We start from the raw sequence: 20,981 nt of genomic DNA, 5'->3' as shown, positions 1-20,981 counted from the left end.
TAAGAGTGTTTCATTGCCTAATTTAACTAATTAAATGTTGAGGATTTCCTCCCTTCTGATGTGGGATTTTCTCCAATGGAAAATTCCTAATCTTCCTTTAGTTACTCACTCACTAACTATATATTGAGCACTTACTTCATACCAAGTTCCGTGCTAGGCTGAGTACCCAATGGGTCTCTGCCTTCTTGAGGTGTAAGTTATATTTCTGTAGGTCTACCGTGTCCTATTTCTCAGCACTGGGTCTGTGGTTCTCATTAAGAGTCACCTGGGAAAGAAAGTTTGAATAACTTCCTAAGAAAGACCAGCAGGACTTTGAAGGAGAAGAGAAGAGAACTTAGGGAATACATCATGCAGGACTTTACTTGTGCAATGTGTCAAGTCAGACCCCACAATAGCCTTAAGAGGCAGCTCTATGATAACTGGCTTGACCAAGGGCACTTACAGCCAATAAGGGATTCAGGTCCAAGGCCTATGAGCCCTGGACATTTTAACCTGTGGGAAGCTGCCTCACTTCCACCTTTCTAAGGATCCTTGGCAAACCTTCCTTTTCATAGTCCTCAAAACATCAAAGAAAGCACATATGACATAACTTTGGCATGCTTTTCTTGCATTCTCAAAGTACCAATTCCCTAACCCCTCTCCACGTGAGACACCAAGTGCCAGAGTCCAAGGATATTGGGTTAGTGGTTAGGAGACATGTAACTGAGCCCCTATTCTTTCTCTAGTAAAATCTTCTCTGGATATGGATAAAATCTTATCCATAGAGGCAATAATAGTATTTGCCCTACTTACGTCCAAGACTTGTTTTGATACTTAAATAACAGAGGAGAGATTTAAAAGCTAAATATTCATGTAAAAATAAGGCATTGCCATTAATAGTTTATCCTCCCAAATGAGCATAATATTGTATATTTTTATTTCACTGTTTTAAAGGGTTTTTCTTTGTTTTTATGTATGGTTTTTATTTTTGAGGCTCTTATTTTCAGAGCTACATAGAAATTGACATTCATGTTCTTCAATATATGTACCATTATATATGTATCCCTTATATGAAACCCATGGGAACATTTAAGCACTGTAATTCAGAGGTTTTCAGATTTTATTAAGGTAATACTGTAACATGTAGAATTTATTACATATTACTTGCTCTTACTGGGGCTTGGGGAAGACCCTGTAATCAAACACATTAATATTTCTTTGGCAAACAGTGTGAATATTCACACTAAACGGGATATGTAGAATGTATAATTAACCTCCCATTAGTTCAGGACAGGTTTGCTGCCAAATGAGCTATGGAAAACCTTTTGGTTTTCAGAGCTTTGGGGATTTCAGAAGTATGGATAAGGGATTTTGGACTTGCACATTTTCAGAAGTGCTAAATAGTTATGTCTTATATTACGACTGCTTCTCTCCCCCACCCCCACAATTTTAGATGCTTTATGGACATTCCTTTATTGAGTAGGAGCTACCTTGTCCTCCCCACCACTCTCCACCCTGGGAGAAACTCCTTCTCTTCCTCCTCCTCCTCTTCCCCCCACAGGGGAGGGTCTCTGGACCATCATGTACATCTATATATCTGTTCTCTTGATAGCTACTGATTTGTACAGGGCGAATATGCAACCTAAGCTAGGCTAATTGGGGTCCTTTCCCCAACCCTGCCTATCACAGCTGACAGAAATAGAAGTGAACTCCTGTCCCAAAACAGATAATCCTTTCCTCTGGGAATTTAGAATTGGGCCAGAAAGAGAACAGTCCCTGTTCAGGTACTCAGCATACAACATGAACATTCAGGCACTGTCTATAGCCAGTCTTGCTACCCTCTGTGGATAAGAAACAAGAGAGAGAGAATAGAACAAACTAGGTCTCTTATTTTAGAGACAGAGAAAGAAGATTTCCTTTGTTCTTTCCCTCTCTCTAGCCCAGTTTGGATGCTTAGGCACCCATTAGATTCTACAACACATTTCACTTGCTTTAAAATAGATATAACTTCTTTAAAGTTTACTTCAAAGTTTAGAATAATTACAGATTTATGGAAAGTTGCAAAGACAGCACAGAGAGTTACCATATAACCCATACCCACTTTTCTCTGATGTTAACATTTTACTTTTTTCTGGTTGTATTTGTTGAACCCAATGAACCAACGTTGATTCCTGAGGTTTTACCTAATATTTTTGTGTTGTTCAAGGATTCCATCCAGGATACCATATTACATTTAGTTTCTATCTCTCTGTAGACTCCTTTGGGCTGTGACAGCTTCTCAGACCTCTCTTGTTTTCAATGACCTTGACAGTTTTGGGGAGTACTCGTTAGATATTCTGTAGAATGCCCCTCAGCTGGGCACTGTCTGTTGTTTTTCTCATGCTTAGACCAGGGTTATGAGTTTCAGGGAAGAAGACTATGGAGGTAAACTTCCCTTCTCATCACATTGGGTCAAGTTTGCATGCTCTCAACATTACCTGTCATTGTTGATGTTGATTTTGATCATCTGGCTGAGATCGGGTTTGTCAGGTTTCTCTACTGCAAAGTTATTTTTTTTTCTCCTTTCCATACTGTCGTCTTTGGAAGAAAGTCACTACGTATACCCTACACTTAAGAAGTGGGTAATTGGGGGCGCCTGGGTGGCTCGGTGGGTTAAAGCCTCTGCCTTCGGCTCGGTCATGATCCCAGGGTCCTGGGATCGAGCCCCACATCGGGCTCTCTGCTCCGCGGGGAGCCTGCTTCCTCCTCTCTCTCTGCCTGCCTCTCTGCCTACTTGTGATTTCTCTCTGTCGAATAAATAAAATATTAAAAAAAAAATCTTAAGAAGTGGGTAATTGGGGGCGCCTGGGTGGCTCAGTGGGTTAAAGCCTCTGCCTTCGGCTCAGGTCATGATCCCAGGGTCCTTGGATCGAGCCCCATGTCGGGCTCTCTGCTCCGCAGGGAGCCTGCTTCCTCCTCTCTCTCTGCCTGCCTCTCTGCCTAGTTGTGGTTTCTCTCTGTCAAATAAATAAAATATTTTAAAAAAAAGAAGTGGGTAATTGCTCTATCTTCTTTAGGGTAGAGTATCTACATAAATTCGTTGGAATCCTTCTGCATGGGAGATTTATTTACTGTCCCCCAAATATTTTTATTCATTTGTTTCTATCAGTGTGTACTTATGGATATTTATATTATAATATGGGTTATAATCTAGCACTCCTTTATTTCATTTAACTTGTTCCAGCTTTGGCCACTGGAAACTCATTCATTCAGTTCCTGTGTCCTTTTGAACCTACCCCTAATCGTTCTGTTTGTGTCCTGATACCAGTATGGCCAGGGAATCCCAGGAGTAGTGATTCCACCTGGACACAAGAGGGAGTACCTCTTTGCTCTCAATACAAACCACAGTACATTTGATCCCCGGAATTTGGGGTTGGGAGACATATACTCAGAACTCCTTCTTAGGAGTTGTTTCCAGTAGGGGTAACACGAGACACACATCTCACATGACCTAATTAACTTCACATGAAGAACAAATTAACACTTCTCTGGGGGCTTCAGAGACAGTGACAGAAATTGTCTTGCGTTCTCATATTTTGACGTGTGCATTTTATCCCTTTATACAACGCATTTTCTTCTGAATAATGACACAGATTTTGGCCCTCATATTTCTCTTGTTTGCTTCTTTGGTGACATTTACTCACAAGAGAAGGTTCCTACTCGTAAGCTACCACCTACGTAGTCTAACAGACACACAGGTGTTACATAAACAGATCCAGCTGATGGATGGTGTCATCATTGATTCCTAGGAAACCTCCACTAAATGGTTCTGGGCCTCCTCTTCTCTCAGCCCCGTGTGTGTAGTCAGAGTCCAGTTTTGCTGTCTGTCTTCATTTTCTCACTGGATACAATAAAGCTGACTTATAATTCTGTACTTATTTACTCTCATTGCAATTCAGAAGGTTCATTTAAATGTTAACTGCTTGGTGTTTTTCTTTAAAGAACTGCTCAAAAACTATGTCTTTGTGAAACACTCTGCATTTTACAAAATGATTTCTATGGAGATACTAGCAATTGTGGGAAGATTTGAGAATCTTTATCAGCTTTCCTGTCTTCTCAGGTTAAACTTGCCATAGGCATTTTTGCCTGCTGATGCATGATTAATAGCACACATAAGATTTTTATTCATTTCCTAAGCTTTATTACTCATTTTAATACTACACTGACTTGATTTTAACCCATTTAAATTACTTATTCCAAATTTCATGGAAAAATGTATTCAAACATAACGATTAATTCACTTAATTAACCTTTTGATTAAAAAATAAAACCCCAGTACTTATCTATATGGATTTTCCCCCTTGAAATAGACTGTGGAGAATTGCAACTTAGAAGCTGTATTTCAAGTGGCTCCTAATTATGGTAAAATCTACATGGAAGAGGAATTAAAAGAATTAACCTATGCATTGCTTGCATGATTTCTTACCAAAACCCTTGCTGAAAAATGTAGGTGCTGCTGTTGTAATGAGTGAACATTTCTACCCCCTGTGAGTCAGCTAGTCTTTAAACCATTTCTGCGGGGCCTCAGGGTCTAGTTAGTAAACCCAAATGCTTTGGGCTGAAGTGGATGGTTTCATTTATTAATCCTACAAATTTCTTTGCTCTGCTGCTGGGTCTCATCTCTGGCTAGAAACAGTAGAGGTTCAAAGATGAACAATATATAATCATTGCTCTAAAGGTGAAGATTGTCTAGCACACGAATAAAAAGAAGTGCAAAAATAACCATAATACAAGGCAGAATGAGATAAAGGTCCAAGGAGAGGAGCTTAACCAGTCTAGTGGAGGAAGAAATTTCTCTTGGGGCTGGTGGGGGTGGGGACCCACCCAAAGGCCTTACATTTCCTTATTTTTCCACCTCACTTCTGAGTATAATCAACATTTGGGCTAAGTAGGATGACTACTCCCAGATCTTCGGTGTTTACTCATCTCTGGTATTTGTTTTGGGTCTTCTCCTATCATTTCTGCTTATTGTAATTCTAGCTAACCTTAATACATGAAGGCAAATATTGCTGCCTCCATTAAATCATTCAGTGTTTTTACAAACTTGATGTTAAGATATGCATGTCCCTTCTGTGACATCTCGTAGCACTTGCTTTTGGTCACCTTTGTAAAACATACGTTGTTCTATGTACTTCCTTGCTTCTTCCAATTAGGTCAGGTGTGTTATTGGAATATAGCCACACTCATTTGTTTATGTATGGTCAGTGAAGGCCTTCATGCTCTAGCTGCAGAGTTCATTTGCAACAGACACCTTATGACCCACAATACCTAAAATCCGTGTTATCTGGCCCTTTGCGGACAATATTTGCTGACTCTTGTACTAGATCATAAATTCCTCAAGGGTGGGGACGATCTTCTCATCTCTTTGACTTACTTAATGCCTAACATAGCAGGTGTACCTTGAATATTTATTGCATCAGATTAAACCAAAATGAAGTAAATAACTATGTGATTTAGTGACTGCATCCATTGGGGCAAGCAGGGACCATTAAGAGAAATTGACTCGTGAAGAGGAGTTGCCAAATGGGAGGTAAGGTCCCTACTTCCCAAAGTAGTCCACAGTGTGTTATAAAAAAAAGAGTCAAGAATTATCAGTCAGCTATAAGCCTAAATATGTTAGAATATATCACTTTGAAGCAAATCTTTTAATGAAACATTTTGTAGAGAAAAACCAACTCTCCTATTAGGATATTAGGATGCCCATACATCCTCATTATTAATTTCTTTATAAAAACATTTGTTCTCGGTCTTAGAGTTCATAGACCATGTATTAATAAATGCAGTCTTCATTGATTAGAACAACTGTACTCTTAGCATTACAAACTAATGCTGGTTCTGATAATTATTTCAATTATCTAAATTGTCACATTCAATTTATTTACATCCCATGTCAAATTTTAAAAATAAATCAAGGATTCAAAACCATCACAGTGACTTCCACTTAAGGCCAAGAGGGAATAAGAGGGACCAGATTTACCCTCCATCCTGAATCACTAAAAAATCTGCACAAAACATGAAAAAAAAACCGGATTTCAAGGCACTAGATGGGCAAAAAGGACAGTGATCCCTGAGAGATGGAAAACAGATGCAGTTGGTCCTGTATTGCTCCTGTGTCCTGTTTTGAGAGACCTTTCAGGTCATGATGTAGAGAGGATGAACAAACTCCCAAAACTGAAAAGATGGAGCTGAGGGTCTGGGGAGTCCATGGAGTCTAGAATTCACAGGGCAGAGTACCAGAATGGAGAGAATTGCCAGGGGAGACAGACAGTGAGTTCTAGAGGTCTGAAGAAGTTTCCTCCAGAGCAGTCAGCAAAGTACTGATAAGTGCCTACCTGTGAGCAAAGTAAATGAGGCCAGGGAAAGAATAGCCATAAAGAACTAGAGGAAAGGGTATTTGGTGTTCTCCCAGGGCCAAGGATGGCGCTTGTTCCCACAACCAAATTAGAAAACCTGATCATTCTTGGGGCATTACAGTATTATCAGCTAATTACATACTCAATAGTTGTCCCTCCAATGAGATGTGAGCTCTCTGAAGGCTGGGGGGGGGGCGTGTATATTCTGCTTACTTCTATATGCCCAGTGCCAAGCATAGTGACTGGTTTTAGAAGAAGTTCAGTACAGTGGTTCATTACATCTAAGATGCCAGTATTGGAAGATGTGCTGTTATTTTATGCACCACTGAGAAAGAAAAACATCTCTAATTAAACTCTGATTTGCCTTCAGTTTTAAGCTGCAGCCCAAACTCAGAGCTGTGAAAACAGGAAAAGTGCATCTTAGAATGTAGGCTATACTGTGAATATTAAGTGAAACTGAATGAGTAAAGACTAGTCCTACAACGTATTTCCATATTTACAGACCATACTTTTTGTGGAATCCCACAAAAAGAGAAACCCTTATGTATGCTTTGGAACCAACAGGTTTATGGGTAAAGGAAAATGGTCTTCTCTATGAGCCAATTACAAAACGTTCATTCCCTTTTTTAGTGACCTTTTCATTAGGATTACATAAGGCAAGAAACACCGTTAGGCACCAATTTGTTTAGTATCTTGGACCTTCAAATTCTCTCCAATGACAGAAAGCTGTTAATTTCCCTTTCCAGAAGAGAGGACTTTCTAGCAAGTGAGCAGAAAACAACAGTAGGAAGCAAGATAAAGGGTGAGACTGTTCCAGGGAGAAGTCAGAACTGGTTGGAAAATACATTATGATCACTTAACACTGTGTCCCATAATTTAAGAATATAGAAGGAATCTCTAGGTTACAGAATCCTTTGAGTCCCATCAGTCAACCCTCAAGCATATAAATTGCAACAGTCGTCAAAGGACATCCATTTTAAAAACTGAAGGGACATTAGTGACTATAAAATGAGGAGAGTAGCAAAATAAGAAAGGAATAGAGTAGGGTCCAATGAAGTTTGAATTCTGGCTTTTGCACTTATTGTATAACCTTGAGTTTTAATCTATGTAGAAAATGGGACCAATATTATCTAGCTCATAGGATTATGGAGAGGATTAAATAATATATGAATGAAAAAGCACTTTGTAGCCAGTTTAGAACCCAGAATCAATAAATATTAGTGTTTGTGATTTTTATTCTGAAAAAGGAAGAGGAAGAAAATGCCTGAAGTTATGAGTATTCTCTATTGTTTATTCATTATTTGTACAATCTGGGTTTTTTAAAAAAAATTCTTTATTAAAATGTTTTAAAGTACCAGGATCAGAAAGAAAATTTAAAAAAAAAAAAAAGGGAAAGGAAAGAAAAAAGAATGCCTTTGTGCCAAAATGTTCTTGTAAGCTCATTTGGGGAACCTGTATTTTTTTTGCTTTACCAAACAACTTTTATTCCCCTTTTTAGAAACAAAATGTGCCACTTATATTGGAAACAAAAAAGTGCCAGGATCATAGCTGTACAGTTCAGTAAATGACCACAAAATGCACATGCCCACATAACCACCCAGGTCAAGAAATAGAACATTCCTTGACCCCTGAAGCTCAATCCCTCATGGTCCCTCCCAGTCACTAATCCCTCTCTACTTTCCAAATCCCAACCATAACTCTAGTCCAAACACCCTAGATGGACCAGTGATTTGAATCTTCTTCACTGGCTAGAAAAACAACTGGACAAATTACTTAACCTCTTTATGTTTCCATTTCCCTGCCTGTTACTTGATGATGCAAAATCGGGCATATGTCATCTGTTTGCAGTGACAAGACCTATGTGAAGTGTTTAGCACAGGGCCAGGCACGTGGAAGGAATCCCGCAGCTGTTAACTTTGAAAGATGGCGTGGCCCCATGATTAGTCGTTAGGCTTAAACAACAGGTTTAGCTCTGTATGAACTTGAGCAAGTTGTTTAACTCCTCTGTGCCTTGGTACCATCATCTCCAAAGTGAGGATAATAATAGTATCTAGTTCAGAGTGTTGTTGTGAAGTTCAAATGAATATATACATGATAAACACTGAAAACATTTGCCCAGACCACAACAAAATTCAGAGCTGCAGCTCTCAGCCCTGGCTACACATTAAAATTTTCTTTGAATTCTGATGCCTGGACCCTACTGCCAGATGGTTTAATTTCATTTCTCCGTGGTGAAGTCTGAGAAGGCTTAAAAATTTCCTCAGCTGATTCTAATGTGCAGCAAAGTCTGAGACCCTCTGCTTTAGTGACACTTTCTATTCAGACCGATTAAGTTCCGGCAGTAATTCTTCCTCTGATCACCAAACATTAGGAACTGCTGAACATGGTCTTACATTACTTCAGCAATAACTACTGAGGACTGCTTCTGTGTATGTCACAGGGGCTATGCAGAGTTGAATGATACTAGGTCCTCTCCACAAGGGGTTTACAATAAAGGACACATGGGCCCTGATCACTGAGCCCGGAGTCGAAAATGCAATGATTGATATAAAGCACGAAGTACCACGGAGGCAAGGAAAATAGGCCATTTACAGTTTATGGAGATCCATGAGGGCTTCATGTAAGAAGTGGCATCCATTCAACCTGATCTTTTTTTTTTTTTAAGATTTTATTTATTTGAGAGAGAGAGAGAGAGAGAGAGAGAGAGAGCACAAGCAAGTAGAGGGGCAGAAGGAGAGGGAGAAGCAGATTCCCGGGTGAACAGGGAGCCTGACACCAGGCTTGATCCCAGGACTCTGGGATCATAACCTGAGCCAAAGCCAGATGCTTAATGGACTGAGCCACCCAGGTGCCCCCACTTTAAACAGATTTTTAAAAATGAGAAGTGAATTAACCTTCCAGTCATCAGTTTTCACATCCCTAGTGGGATTGCGGAGGCTCTTCTAACAACACACAAGTTTAAAATTTTATAAGATCAGTTCATGTGTAGTTTCGAAAATATTTTGATACTCCAGTTTCATCAAGGCACAGTCAATTTGGGAAAGCAAATGAAGTTGTACCCCCTTCCCCATTATTGAGAGGGATGGAAAATGATTTGCTTAGATGTGTACAGTTGGCTTCAGATCGGAGCTCATGGCCTCTCAAGTCCTAGATGTAGCCCAAGCAATCCTTAAGTTTAAATGCACAGTTTTTGATAACTAAAATCACAGGAAAACAAAAATCCACTTTGTTTTTGTTAGGTAAAGAAAGGAGAATATTTTCTGATGTCTGGGCCCCTAGGAAAGAGTACAGTGTGGCACCTGTGGCCCAGAGTGGCTGTCAAGAGCTCACATGAGGAGAGTCCTGGATGCCTTCATTAGAATTCAGAGGCTCCACATACATCCGAACAAACTGGAGCAGCAAGAAGGGGAAATGGACACTTGCAATGGCACACTGAGAAACTTCCAAATTAGTTGTGACAGTGCCAAGGAAGCAAAACTTAGATAAAAATAGCCTGTATGTACACTCTCTCATCATCTAAACCGTTGCTGTTTTATTATTATTTCTTTGCCTAGATTGCTCTATAAGAAACAGCTATCAAAAAATGTCCATGACACTATTTGATACATACATCCAGAGAAGCAAAACTTTAAAATAATGTAATTATGTTATATAACATAGGCAGTCAGGGTTCTCTGTGGTAAAGATGGGCCCCTGGCTATGTGGGTTCCTTTTATTTGTTCTATATCCTTAAGAAAGTTTAGATGGATTTTTCACAACGACTAGACTTTACAGATGTGTATATTCATTCATTCATTCATTCATTCTATCAACAAACATATACTAAGCATACACTATAGGCTAGGTGTTGTTTTAGGGAGAAAACTAGATAAAGATCTTTGCCCTCATGGCATTCATAGTCAAGCTAAGGGAAACAGGCAATATACAGGAAACATAATCCATAATGGTGTTTTATACAAGTCATACTGTTGCTATAAGGTAATAAAGTATAGTGGGAAAACAAAAAAAAAAGTGAGAAGTTGGGTCAGGGTATTGATGAGGGCATGGCTGCGGTGACAAAGGCCAGAACAGGCTTTATTGGAGAGGCAGGATTTGAGTAAAGACTTGGAAAGGCTGGAAACATTTATCATGTAAATATCTGGGGACAGAGTGTTCCAGGCACAGAGAATAGTCATTGCAAAGGCCTGGGAATGAGAACATGTGCATGGCATATTCAGGAAACCGCAAGGAGGCCACTGTGCCTAGAACAGAGAATAAGGAAGTGGTGGTTATCTGGCTGTCATCTTGGTAACTGAGAAAACTGGGCCACATGTCTCTCATCGTTCAAAAGGCTAGCCTGGCGGTATTCACATGGTAGTGTGTATAGGGTCGCAAGAGTAGCAAGAGAAAGCTAGCTACAGTATGCAAGCATTTTTGACGTCTCTGCTTATGTCACATTTGCCATTGTCCCATATGCCAAAGCAAGTCACGTAGTCAAACTGATAGTCAGTGTAGGAGGCGCTATTACCCAAAGGGTATGGATACAAAGAGGAGAATCATTATAGCCATTTTTGTAAAAAAAAATCTACCCCACTGCCCATACTTTACTGAATTATAATGTATTTTATGTATATGTCAGTCTTCTTAATAAGTTCTGTTTCTTTATGTAGTACATGTTCCATAATAGTTGATTTTCCCCTCACTGTGTGGCGGTTATAAGAACCAAAGACATTTAGGCTGTATGACCTAGATAGAGTTACCCATTTTAGTGAAATGGAAAGAGAGAGTTCAAAATAATCCTGTTTTTAACATTTTAAGAAACCTCAAGAAGTTAAAAATAGAGCTACCCTATGATCCACTAATCACTCTACTGGGTATTTACCCCCCAAATAGAAAAACACTAATTCAAAGGGATACATGCACCACTGTATTTATTGAAGCATTATTTACAGTAGCCAAATCATAGAAGTTGCCCAAGAGTCCATTAATAGATGAATGGATAAAGAAGGTGTGTGTGTGTGTGTACCAGAATATTATTCAGCCATAAAGAAGAATGAAATTTTGCCATTTGCAATGGCATGGATGGAGCTAGACAAAATAATGCTAAGTGAAATAAGTCAGAGAACGACAAATACCATATGATTTCACGCATGTAGAATTTAAGAAACAGAACAAGTGAGCAGAGGGAAAAAAGAGACAAAGCAAGAAACAGACTCTTAATTATAGAGAACAAACTGGTGGTTGTTAGAGGGGAGGTGGGCGGGACCTGGCTGAAATAGGTGATGGGGGTGAAGGAGGGCACTTGTGAAGAACAATGGATGATGCGCTGAAGTGTTGAATCACTACATTGTATGCTGGAGACTAATATAACACTGTATGTTAACTGTACTGGAATTAAACTAAAAAATAATAATCTTGAACCTTAGAAGCTATCCCAAAAAGATTTATGAACTTCATGAGGACTTGAGCAGAAGCACAGCTTGGGTAGCTTCTCCCACTGTCAGCTTCCCTGTAAAGGCTGCCAACAGTATTCTTGATCTAAAGTGCCACTGGTGCTCCAGCTCTGTCCCAGGAGTTTCGTGCACTTCATCTCTTTGCATATTTTTATCATATACTCATTATATCAAAAACTCTTTAATTTGCTGTGTCTCAGGAAATATCGGAAGGGAAAGTTCATGTAGTCTCCCATATATGCAGACATCTGGCTAAAGCAAGCAGGCCTGCAGATCAATTTGCCAAGGCTTAGCTTTCTTACTTTTCAACCTTTTATCTGAGAACTAATTAAAATCTTGATTTTACAAGACAGAATTATTTCCATCTTCTTCCAGAAATACCAATCTGACCTAGGAGATTCATTCAAATTAGCTGGGGATGTACTTGATTCAAGGAGCAATCATTTTTTACTTTTTTAGAGTTAAAACAGACATCCAGACAAATTCTCGTGTCAAAACTTCTGTAAGTATCAGCCTTACTGCTTTCATAGTTTCTCTTACTACAGTTTCTAGCTAGAAACATTCTCATGGGGAATAAAGCAAGATCAAACATGGTAAGACTATGGCCTCTTTTGTTTCAAATTTCAAGCTGTCCTGGGTTTGGCAGCTGCTTGAAATGGTCCAGCTGGTCTTAGTTGACCAGATGGCTGAAAAGTAAGGGGAAATTTCCTTATATAGGACATAGGGCATTTCAGTTAATAATGGCCAAAGATAATACCTCTGGATCCGTGCTTTAAGGAGATGGTTAGGGATCTGTCAAGTCACCTGCATACCACATCAACCCAACTGTCCCCTACCAACACTGGCTCTCACCTCTACAGTCTCTGGGCTGCTGCTACAAATGAGGACTCAAGATACACTTAGGAGTAGCTTCAAACCATTCAGCAGTAAAAGCAAATACAGAGTAAAGGAAAATAATTGTTTAACTCTGTTTGGCCACATTCAAAGCCTGCCTGATGTCTCACAGCCTTCTATTCAATTCATCCTGATTTTTTTCCTGTGGGTCAAAAAGACAACAATACACCCAGCCTTTAGTCTACTACTAGGGGTTTTGTGCTCCAAATAGAAAATTACCAGCAGAACAGCTTCTTGGAGGTTGGCAGAGATGTATATTTAAAAAATGGGAAGGCACCTATAGAACAGATACCATGCTGGTATTTCATTTTCCTGTATTTAGGGAGGAGATGGAACTTCTGGAAACCAAATCAAACCAAACGAAACCAGACCAAACAAAACAAAAACCACAAAAAGCTTTGGTTGGCAGGAAAGCAGGAAATTAACTTGGAATCAATAAACACAAGTTTCTTACTTGAAATGTGTTTAAAATTTGTGAAGCACGTTGGAAACCTGCCCAGAATGTCTTCTAGAAAAGCTTATTTGGAGTGTAGCCCAAATATTATGAGTAGGAAGTCCTCGTTGCCCGGAATGACCTTTGCCACCCCCTACCTTACCTATTTAATCTGCTTCATAGATTCGGCTCAGGATCCCTCCAAGCCATTTTCCTAACACTACTTCTCTCCCTCCTTCTCTGGCTCTCTTCTTCCAGCCCCTTTCCTCCCCCTCCATTTCTCCCTACTTCATTTAATAGGTTAGGCATCCTTCTGGGTGTCCTCCACTATGGTAAGTGTGTAACAATTACCATTCCAAGTATCTGCCTCTGGCATACTAGAAGACAAGTTCCTGAGGGCTGGGATGGTGTTTTATTTATCTCTGATTTCCTTAACCCCTAACACAATGGGTGGCACAGAGAAAACATTCAATAAATATTAGTTGAATAAATGAATGGATGAGTGAATCACCAATTAAATTACACCTGGCATACCACTTAACCATAAGTCTTTTTAATACTGTATATTCCATTACTAACCCACTCTTTACTGACCACCTACTATGAGCCAGGTGTTGTGTTAAGCCTTAGGTATGTAAACATGGATGATATCAGTGGAGCCCTTACCCTCAGGGATAAAGCTCTAAAATTAAGTATGTTTATTCATGAGTGTAACAGTATGGGAATGGGATATTCTTTTCTCAGAACGTCAACTTAAGCCTCACTCTTAAGGGAGACTCTACACATATGCATGAAGGATACAGGACTTGCTAGAACAAAGCAAATGTCCTCTAGAGACAGTTGCACTGCATACCCTGTACCATTACAGAAAACTAGACATTTGAAAAGAATTACTTGAAGTAAGGGATTCATGGATAATGACAGTGCTGTGGCCTTTCCCCTATTTTCCTAAAGATGGGGAGAAGAGGTTTCCCCCACCCTGGTAATAGAAAAGACTGGCATCTCCTGCACATGTCATGTATCTGTTGAGCTGCTGAAATTTCAACATATTGCTCCTGGATCGGAGAGTAAAGGTGTTATTAGGAGAACTTGTCATGTATCCTCAGAAGTTTGGGTTGTATGAAAAAGTGAACAACAGTACTTGTTTCTCACCTGAATAAATTCTGAAGGGAATAAGCTAGCTAGAATACCTAAGACGGTAGGGTGAGAGCAAACATGTTAGCAGTTAAGTTGCATTTCCACTATTTAGCAAGGCAATGAACACACATTCTTGGTGGGCCAAATAAATGGTGTGGAAGATAGATGTGAATCATCTTCAAAACATGTCAACTCGGAGGGCTATCTACTTGAGTAAGGAGAGCCTGGGAGTAAGAAGTTCTATGAGATATGCTAGTAGGAGGTGATAGATAAGAGGAGATAAGATACCAGCCAGAGATTGCATTATTCATCCATGAATGGTGTAATGTGCAGGATCCCCAGGAATTACCAAGGAACTCAAGTTCAACCATCAAGAATGCAGTATTTGGGGCGCCTGGGTGGCTCAGTGGGTTAAAGCCTCTGCCTTCGGCTCAGGTCATGACCTCAAGGTCCTGGGATCGAGCCCCACATCGGGCTCTCCACTCAGCGGGGAGCCTGCTTCCCTTCCTCTCTCTCTCTGCCTGCCTCTCTGCCTACTTGTGATCTCTGTCAAATAAATAAAATCTTAAAAAAAAGAAAAGAATGCAGTATTTGGAGGCTTCCCATTAGAGATGGCGAGAGTTCAAATACAATAGTGTCAGTCTTGTACAACTTTCTTCCATCCACTCTTTCACTCTCAGCCCTTAACAGTAGAGAAGCAAGCAACAGGAGTGGGGAAGAGAATTGGAAAAGCAAGGGTAACAATTATGAAAAGCAAGGGTTAGAACAGACAAATGTCCACCTCTCTGGACATCTTCAAGCCAAAGATTAGGCCTGGGCTAGGGGCAAGGAAGGAAAAGAGCATTGAATTGGTTGTTAGACTAAAGTTTTATTTCAAGCTATCTGATTTTTTTTTAATTTATTTAATTTTTTCAGCTTAACAGTATTCATTGTTTTTGCACAACACACAGTGCTCCATGCAATACGTGCCCTCCCTATTACCCACCGCCTGGTTCCCCTGATTTTTAAAAAATCTTATAATGGACTGTGCTAAAGTATTTATCACCAATACTTTAGCTGTCTATTAAATTGTAAAACACCTTTGTTCATTCTGAGTCTAATGGCATGGCATATAGTAACTGAGAATCTATGGAATCTTTCTGAAGTGTCCTCCGGTACAGAGAAAATAAAACCAACAGAGGATGTTTAATGGAAGTGACTGGAGAAAAATCGAGCCATTGCTTATTCAGATGCTCTAGAGCTTAGCCCATTCAATAAATTGCCTACCTATGAAAGACACATACATGGGTTTATACACACACACATGCGTATAACAAACTTTCGCTCACCTCATTTGCATTATGATTATAAACAAATAATGGGCCATCCAAAGAACATGGTATCTTCTACTCATAAGGCCCTTTATGAGTCTTCTAATATTACTTCCCATCCCATGGAGCAGTCTTTTCTATTATATTATGGACTGGGAACAAATAACAATAAAAATAACCAGAATGAATTGAGTGCTACCATGTACAAAAACTGGGCAAAATGATTTATATATGTAATAACTCATCTCATCCTAGTTCAATTTTTACAAGGAGTAGATAAGGTTATTCTCATTTTAGAAATGAGGAAACAGGCTTGGAGAGGTTGAGTGAAAAGAAGTCTTTAAGATTTAGATCTGGGAGGCCTGTCTGTACTTCAGAATATGTATTTGTGGATATATTTTTAACTTCCCAAAGTCTACTTGAGGACTTCTGAAGAGAGACATAGTCCTTTAGAGAAATTCCATTCCTCTGTAGTGTATGTGATATTATTATGAGATTCTTCCATATATTAGAACTCTAATATTTTCAGCAAAACATTTATAGATTCTGTGTTAAGTCTATCTTCTACATGGTCTCCCATGGGGAAACGTGGTTGTTCATTAACTTCTTTATCCATTCAATGAGGACTTATTGATCATCTAGCATAAGTAACAGACTGTACTAAATGCTGAAGTTAACCTGATGAACAAGACAAAATTTTTGCCTGAATGGGAAGATATTGGGCATCTCCCTACAGATTGTCCCTCATTTGTTCTAATAATCCCCAGTTTCTTCTTTTTTTACAATTGTAAAATAAGATTTAAAAAATATATCAGGGCGAGATGAACCATGAGAGACTATGGACTCTGAGAAATAAACTGAGGGTTTTAGAGGGAAGTGAGGTGGGGAATGGGTTAGCCCAGTGATGGGTATTAAGGAGACACAGATTGCATGGAGCACTGGGTGTTATATGCAAACAATGAATCATGGAACACTACATCAAAAACTAACAATGTACTGTATGGTGACTAACATAACATAATATAATAAATACATAAATGAATAAATACACACACACATATCTTCTAGAACACAGTGAGACACAAGCCCTCATATACAAATATGTAGTGATCACACTTAGAAAAGCAAATAATAAAATCCTAAATATCCAAGATAGTAAGATAAATGGTGATTAATATACCAGATAGACTATTATGTCATTGAAAATTATGTTCATGATAGATTTTTAATGCTATGGAAATGGAAGATAGTATATAACTGTCTTTATAGACAGTTTTGATCCTATTTTCTGTGTGCGCATGTGTGTGGTTTTTGCCTCCAAATGTGCATCAAAGAAAGGCTGGAAGAAAATATACCAAAGTCTTAACAACAATTACTTAGTGGATAGTTAATGTTAATGGTATTTCCTATATCTTCTATTTTTTCTCTAACAAGCATGTCTCACTTTTAAAGTTCAAGGTGCATGCCTAGTCTGTAAAGGGCTACAGACTCTGAGACAACTGTACAATCAGCACAGTGGTGCTTCTGCTTTGGGGACTACAGTGTTTATAAATTAAAACGATTATGTGTGTGTATGTGTGTGTGTGTAAACGTATGGTCAATTTTTTATTTTCCATGACTCACTTTTTATCCCATTTTCCTTTCTCACTGTTATCCCTATGAGTCACATCTCCCCACAGTCAATTGAGAGCCAAACATGTTTAATAATAGCCTAAGAAAAACATACGTAGGATGATAAACCTACTGATGGCAAAAGGATAACCACTATGAGTTTGGAGCCAAGTATAAAATGACTTTTGATTATGCTTATCTCTTAGTTTATCGGAGTTCCTGATTGCCTCTACAGACAAAGATCACTGCTCCGTGACCATTGATTCAACAATAGTTTTGACCATTGCTGTAGAATCATAATAGCTAATAAGAATGAATAACAAATTTATAAAAACAGAAGCTCCCATTTTGAGAATAAAAATGACTACTTTTTAAAATAGCAGTGGGAATTTGGAGGCTATAAATGTCTTTCTTTTTGACATTATCTGCTTACAACTTGTAACCAATACTTTAGCTATCTATTAAATTGTAAACTACATGTTTTGTGCATCCTGAGATTTAATGGCATAGCATGCAGTGATGGCTAGAACTAATGACTAACAAGGCATAAGTAAATGAACCTGTTTGGGTTGAGGCACACAGTGGATTAGAATTTTTATTAGGTAAAATTGATTTGTGATTATGTAGCTGAAAAGAAAGCTGTTAGTATTTCTGCTATCTGTATTTCAATAGAAATGCAACGCAAGTATTTTGTACAGTATGTTATTCGAGAAAATTAAAAAATATCAGAAATAGATTTATCCCTTTCTCTATTAGCATACAAATCCAATATTTATCTTGGGAGGCATAGAAGTTGGAAAGTTTGTATGACCATTCCCCCAGCATTCAGTCCATCTCCAGGACAGCCACAGACCTCCTCCATATGTCATCTTATCGTCCAGCACAGCAGATAATGTGGAACATGATCTAACATACCTCATGTCAAATGCAGCACAACTGAACAGAAGCTCAAGCCAGCAAAGATCGGGGATTATACCTCAATTATTTGCTGGAACTAGGTTTTGGAGAGACTGCTCAAACAGTATGAGACAGTGTACAGTGAATACTAAATTGAACTCACATTCCTGGAAAATTGAAACCCAGCGACTCAATGTACTTTTCTAGTGAAAACGAAATACACATAGGCACTCTTTCGGGGTGCTGGGACATTTCATGAATAGGACAATTATCATTTGTTTTGGCAATATTTACAACTATAGAGGACTTGCCCTCACATAAAAATAAAGTATACAGCCATTATGGATTACTATTTAAAGTGCTACAAAATGTCTATGTGTACCTATTATCCATCTCACACTTCTTTATCCACCTGCCATGGTTGTCAGAATTCTCACCATCTTGGAAGACTCCACTGTTCTTTCTCTAGGTAACTATGTCACTTGAAAATAATAGTGTGTCAGCCTTTAAGGTAAATTAAGGAATGGCAAAGATTCATGTATCTGCTTTGCTGCACTCTAATTTTTATAGTTATATCTCATATATACCAATGACATAGCTTTTCTGTATAAATTTCCAGGAGCTTAATTTGAACTTTTTTTTTTTTTACTGTAAATGACTTCATTGAGCATATGAATCACAATAGGCTCACCAATAGATACTTGACAATATAGCATAAGTTGCATCAATCTTACTCTAATTCCTACAAGTTTCATGGCTCATGAACAGCATGAGGTCAAAAGCACTCAAGGACTTCTTAGACGTAATTCCTGAGCCATGTTTCTGCCTCCACTCCTTCCTCTCCTCTCTCTCAACCCTGATTCCCCTCTCCCCTAATTGATCTGATTAGGAATCTCCAATGTCCTCAGAGCTCTAATTCTCTCAAACTCAGCTCTTTGTTCTCTTCTTACATTGTACCTCCAACAGTACCACAGGATGCCAAACATTTCTGTCTTCACAGCATTGTCCAGGTCACAAGACCTTTGACAACCCGTGCCTGCGCCCCAATCCCCATCACTTGTTGTCAAGTAAGGAGACTTCTTACCTTTGGCAGAGATGCCCTGGAACCCGAACTCTGGGTGGTCATTGTTAAGACGGTGGTGATGCCCAGTGCAACCCTAGCAGGGGCTGCATCCATGTTTATCCAAAAGGAGACCCAGGACAAAATGACTATCAACAGACTGGGGATATACATCTGGATCAAATAGTATCCCATCTGGCGTTCCAGGTGAAACTTAACCTCGATGCAGGTAAACTTTCCTGAAAGCAGGAAATAATGATATAAAATCCAATTCGAATTTGTCTTTCCCATTCTTGCCTCCCATTGTTTAGTTTTTAAGAGTATTACAGGTGGATTTGGAAGATGGCACAAAATGCTCACCCTACATAACCAATTCAACTCTTTTTCAACTCTACCAGTAATTCAGTTAACAGTTGTGAGAATGAGTGATCCAAAGAGTCACAGGACTAAGGGCACCTTGGTGGCTCAGTAGGTTGGGCATCTGACTTTTAATCTCAGCTCAGGTCTTGATCTCAGGGTTGTGAATTCAAACCCTGCATGAACCTGCTTTAAAAAAAAAGTCACTAGACCAAACCATTTTTCTAAATCTGTGCTTGTAACTTGATTATTTAGACAAAGCTTCAGAATTTGCAAGCCTGTCAGAAACTGACCAGTAGAAATAGCCACATTTTGTGAGGTTATAATATGTAATATATAACATATAATACATAACCGGTGGTATATATGTATAGCATATAATATATAATGCATAATATGTAACAGTTTAAAATAGTAAAGTTCACATGGGGCTCTCAAAGTATTTGGAAAATTGTCTATCTTTGTGCTATTCATAATAAGAGAAAAATGTACATTTGCGTATGCCCTGCATATAATCTAGTCATTGTAACAATTTCCTAGCTTTCTGGGTAATTGCTTGAGGACACTTAGAATATTCCTAGAATCTATTTACAGTGTTACAGTATTTATAAAAAAGAGTACATACAAAGATATTAAAACTTTTAACATCCTATAAAGAGCCAGATGTTCCCGCCCCTTGCCATTTTTCTTCCTCTTTAATTGGTTTGGAGACAGAACCCTGGAAAGTAATTTGGCTTAGTCCACACAAATTATGAGAGATAAGGTTGGATTCCTCTTGGTCAGGAAAAACACCTTGGAATCAGGTTTTGGTCACTTCATAAGAAGCACTATTGACTATTGGAATAAGTATTCATGAACATTCTATTTCACAAGTGACCTGGAGCAGTCACTGAATAAACCATCCTGTCTAGCTTGCCTCTCCGTGATCAGCTTATGTGGTATCAAACACTGGGACATTCATAGGAAAAACCATCAACTTTACTGGACAGGCATGATTTTCCAGGTAACAACATATGCCCACTTGTTACTACCAACTCATACTCTCCCTCTGACCCATGTGTCTATCAGCACTACTGACAGTGCATGGCATTAGAGCCAGCTGAATTCCCATCAGCTGGTTTTCATCCAAATTCTTATCACCATCAAGGAGTGGAGAGCATAGTAACTGTACTTCTGGGTTTACAAAGGCCTATGCAGTTATTCCTTTCTTCCACTAGGTCAGAGAATACAAACTGATCTGAGGATCCAATGGCAAGAGTGGATGTCAAGAATGGGCCAGAATTTATACATTTCCTGCACTATATACAAGGTCTTGTACACATTTCCTCAGACTCATTTGACAGCACGTGGTCAGCAAGGGAACAGCAGAAGAATCCCAAATCTTTTTCCTTCTATCTCCATTTTGGAAAAATTATCTATTGGGCTCACTGATTTATGCCAGAGGGCCCAAGCATCTTATCTGTAAAAGGGTTTTTGAGC

General features: G+C 39.0%; 1 protein-coding gene across 2 annotated transcripts in view; it reads right to left on the bottom strand.

Moving 5' to 3' along the window:
- The window catches only part of GLRA2 (glycine receptor alpha 2), a 175,270-nt gene that overhangs the window by 83,475 nt on the left and 70,814 nt on the right, over positions 1–20,981 (bottom strand). For both annotated transcript variants that reach the window (XM_045995593.1, XM_045995594.1), the window contains exon 7: positions 19,170–19,384. In XM_045995593.1, the coding sequence (XP_045851549.1) occupies positions 19,170–19,384 (215 nt within the window). The remainder of the gene's footprint in view (positions 1–19,169; positions 19,385–20,981) is intronic.

This window comes from Meles meles, chromosome X, assembly GCF_922984935.1.
Source record: "Meles meles chromosome X, mMelMel3.1 paternal haplotype, whole genome shotgun sequence".
NCBI lineage: Eukaryota > Metazoa > Chordata > Mammalia > Carnivora > Mustelidae > Meles > Meles meles.
This window is presented reverse-complemented; position numbering and strand designations above follow the sequence as displayed.